Source organism: Bubalus kerabau, chromosome 15, assembly GCF_029407905.1.
Source record: "Bubalus kerabau isolate K-KA32 ecotype Philippines breed swamp buffalo chromosome 15, PCC_UOA_SB_1v2, whole genome shotgun sequence".
In the NCBI taxonomy this organism is placed as follows: domain Eukaryota; kingdom Metazoa; phylum Chordata; class Mammalia; order Artiodactyla; family Bovidae; genus Bubalus; species Bubalus kerabau.
Window position 1 is genome coordinate 80822412 of NC_073638.1, and position 4566 is coordinate 80826977.

Consider the following 4566-nt stretch of genomic DNA (forward strand, 5'->3'; position numbering starts at 1 on the left):
TAGCATCTCCCACGTGAAAGGATGATAAATCCAAGAAAACCTAATCTTTTATTCTGTAGAAGTAAAGTTACTGTGTGTGTGTGTGTGTGTGTTAGTTGTTCAGTGGTATATGACTCTTTGCCACCCAGTGGACTGTAGCCCTTCCAGGCTCTTCTGTCCATGGAATTTCCCAGGCTAGAATACTGGATTGGGTTGCCATTTCCTCCTCCAGAGGATCTTTCCAACCCAGAGATTGAACCCAGGCAGATTGTTTTAGCATCTGGGCCAAGGTTGCACTAGTAATCCTGACTTATTTACAATGTGAAAAATGAGTTCCATTTTGTGTGCAATATTTAGAAATAATAAATGTGCATTGGAAAAGACATGATATATTTTAAGAAACTTGCTGTGATATCATGAAAAAAATATTGCAAAGAAGTAGCCATATGTTCTATAGGTTGGTTTTATTTTATGGGACTTTCCAAGTGCTCAGAAGATGTCTATTAGTTAAGTGGAAAAGACGTGGCATATTTTAAGAAACCTGTTGCAATATCATGAAAAAAATTATTGCGGAGAGGTAGTTGTATGTTTTATAGGTTGGCTTTACTTTATAAACTTGCTTTACTTAGAAACATATAGAGATTGTTTCCTGAGTCTCTTGAATATGGCATTTCTATTGGATATCAAAGGCCATAAATCTTCCTTTGTATTAGAAATGCATCGTTAATATAAACCATCCAAAGTAGGTCAGTAACCGTTCTGCTTCTTATGTCATTTATTCGATAAGACTTTCCACACTATCATATGAATGTAGGACTATATTATTATATGGCTTGTCATTTTGGAAAATGGGAACCACCCAAACATGCCAACTATTTCAATAAAATTTTTTATAGCAAGTTTTCCCCAAAAAGGCCAATTATAAGTTCTATTTATCATATTTCAGCTCAGAGTACCCTCTCTCTCAATTTCTAGTGGACATTATTCTCAAAAGCCAATGCTTCTGGCTATTGCCTAAGAATGAATCCAGAATTTTTGATACTGGGGCCTTGCCTTTTGTCAAATCAAAGTTTTAAAAAATGTGGACTACACACTAAACATGAAAACATAAGTGGGAAAACAAGTTTAAAGGTTATGATACAGTTTATGCTCAGATATTTATAGATATGACATTAGCCACAATTAAATCTGATGTAAGTTTATTTTTTTGTTGTTGTATGTAGTTGATTTACAATATTGTGTTAGTTTCTAGTGTATGGCAAAGTGATTCTCTCTCTCTCTCTCTCTCTATATATATATATACACACACACACACACACACACACATATATATGTATGTATATAATGTGTATAAATTCTTTGTATATAATGTAAATGGAATCCTTTTCAATTTCTTTTCCAATGTAGCTTGCTATAAAATATTGAGTATAATTCCCTGTGCCATTCAGTAGGTCCTTGTTTTTATCTATTTCATTTATAGTAGTGTGCATATATTACTCTCAAATTCCTACTTTATATCTCCCCATCCCCTTTCCCTTTGAGACCATAGGTTTGTTTCCTATATCTGTAAGTCTGTTCCTATTTTGTAAGTAAGTTTATTTGTATCTTTTTTTTTTAACTTTTTTCTTTCAGTTTTTGACTGTGCGGACTTAGTTCCCTGATCAGAGATCAAACCTACACCCTCCCCTGCAATGGAAGCGTGGAGTCCTAAGGGACTCACCAGACTCTAAGGGACATCCCTGTATCATTTTTTAAAAAATATATTCAGTAGTATCAGAGAATAAATTTCTAATTTAAATAATTATGATTTATAATTTAGATTTTGCCTATTTTAGAAGCTTCTCTGGTGGCTCAGATGGTAAAGAATCTGCCTGCAATGCAGGAGACCTGGGTTTGATCTGTGGGAAGATCCCCTGGAGAAAGGCTACCCCCTCCTGTATTTTTGCCTGGAAAAATCCCATGGACAGAGGGACCTGGCAGGCTACAGTCTATGAGGTCACAAAGAGTAGGACACAACTGAGCAATGCACACACACACAGAATGAAATTCACTTAAGTTTTTTTTTCTTCACACTAAGAACAGCATTTTGAATGTATCCTGAAGCTAAAACTCTAATGTTTTCTTGCTTCAATTCTTGGAATTTTCTATGGGACAAGCAAATAGACAGTGCTTGAAGAGACTAGATATTTCTAGTTAATTTTTTTTTCTATTTTATAGCTAAAACACTCAGAGCAGAGCAGTCAATAACTCAAGTCATATTGCTAGTTAGAGATTCCGAGTAGTCTTGATAATGCTGCATGACCATTCTCAATTTATTTGTTGACAGTTACCAAGGTAAACAAACCCATGGCTGATGTTAATTTTACACTGGTGACTGAGTTTATCCTTTTGGGACTGACAGATCATGCTGAACTGAAAGTGGTCCTCTTCCTGGTGTTCCTGCTCATCTATACCATTTCCTTGGTGGGTAATCTAGGAATGTTCCTTCTAATCCAAATAACTCCCAAACTCCAAATGCCCATGTATCATTTCCTCAGCTGTCTGTCATTCATTGATGCCTGCTATTCGTCAGTCTTTGCACCCAGAATGCTGCTGAACTTCTTTGTGGAACGGGAGACAATCTCGTTCTCTGCATGCATTGTGCAGTACTTTTCATTCGTGTCTCTCCTTACCGCTGAGGGTTTCTTGCTGGCAGCAATGGCTTATGACCGCTACATGGCCATTGTGAACCCTTTACTTTATACCGTGGCTATGACAAAAATAGTTTGTGTTGTTCTGGTCATTGGATCATGTGTAGGGGGCGTAATCAACTCCTTGACTCACACAATTGGCTTGCTGAAGTTGTCTTTCTGTGGGCCAAATGTCATCAGGCACTTCTTCTGTGGCCTGCCCCCGCTGTTGAAGCTGTCCTGCTCTGACACATCCATGAATGAGCTGCTGCTTTTAATCTTCTCTGGCGTTATTGCCTTGATCACTTTCATGACTGTGATGATCTCCTACATCTTCATTGTTGCCGCTATCCTGAGCATCCACTCAGCAGCAGGCAGACACAAAGCCTTCTCCACATGTGCGTCACACCTCACGGTTGTGACTCTATTCTATGGCTCTGTAAGCTTTAGCTACATTCAACCAAGCTCCCAGTATTCCTTAGAACAGGAAAAGGTGGTATCTGTGTTTTATACCCTGGTTATTCCTATGTTAAACCCATTAATTTATAGCTTAAGAAACAAGGAAGTGAAGGATGCTGTGAAAAGGGCTAAAGAAATGAAGCATATTCCTTGTTAATGTCATACCATATGTGCCAAATTATTTGTAGACAAATGAGTGCTTTGGATAATGGTATGTATATGCATTTACTCAAATTATGAACTGTTTTGCAATGGAAGGAAAAGGCTTGGAAGTATAGCATGTCATAGTACATATGGTTGGTTATTGTTTAAACTAAGCTAATAAGCCATACTAGGTTACAGTTTAGCTATCTCTGGCTAATTGTTAACATTCTTATTCCTGTATTTAGGTAGAAATAAATATATACAGGCAGATACACAGACACACCCACAAATAGGGAGACACAAACATAAAATTCATAAGTAATGAAGTATCTCAACTCATTTTCTCTATTGAGCACAGACAAAAAGCAAAATAATTTCAAAGCAAAAGGCACTGATATTTGAACTATCCAATAAAACTGACAGATACATGTTCCTGGAATTAACCTGAAATACTTATAGTCAGATATTCTGCAAAATGAATGCAAACATGCAAAAACAGTCAACGAGGACTTGGTTCTTGATTACCTTTCCACTCACAGGGGTTAGTTCAGACCATTTCTTTTTTCCCTGCCATGGTTTCCATTACTATTAAATCATATGAAACTGAGAAAGGTGGAATGCCTCAGTTTCTGTACCATTTCACACAGAAGGGCCACTAAGATTCACAGGAAATATACCCTGAAAAAGTTTACTTAATGTTTAGAAAGGGTGCTGTCAAGTTAATTAAGGAACCATTAATAATCAGACTTATTATCCTCTCCTTTAGGGATCTTCCAACATCTTATTCAGACATTAAACAAAAAATTTTCTGACAGTAGTTTAGATAGAAGAAAATGTGCTGTGAACTCTAGGGAGAGAAAATGTGTGAAGCCAGTTACTTTCCTTTTGACTCAAATTATATGTGTATTTTTTGATCTTGGCCATTCTGACTGGTGTGCGGTGATACCTCATCATAGTTTTGGTTTGCATTTCTCTAATAATTAGTGATGTTGAGCATCTTTTCATATATTTGTTGAACATGTATATGTCTTCTTCAGAGAAATGTCTGTTTAGGTCTTCCACCCATATTTTGATTGCATTGTTTGTTTTTTTTCATACTGAGCTATATGAATTATTTTTACACGTTGGAGATTAATTTTTGTCAGTTGCTTCATTTGCAAATATTTTCACCCATTTTGAGGGAGTCTTCTGGATTGCTTATAATGCTGTGTTTCTTGATCTGAGTGTTGTTCCATGACTGTGTTCATTCTATTAAAATCTATTCACTTACAATTTATGGGCTTCTCTATGTGTGTGTGTATGTTAATTCTTGGAG

The 4566-nt window shown here is 36.4% G+C and overlaps 1 protein-coding gene across 1 annotated transcript; it reads left to right on the top strand.

The window, feature by feature from the left end:
* Positions 1 to 2322: 2322 nt before the first annotated feature.
* On the top strand, positions 2323 to 3264 carry LOC129628814 (olfactory receptor 1052-like). The gene has a single exon (XM_055548364.1). It carries the CDS (start codon positions 2326 to 2328, stop codon positions 3262 to 3264), a length of 939 nt encoding a protein of 312 aa, XP_055404339.1. The 5' UTR covers positions 2323 to 2325.
* The last annotated feature ends 1302 nt before the right edge of the window (positions 3265 to 4566 follow it).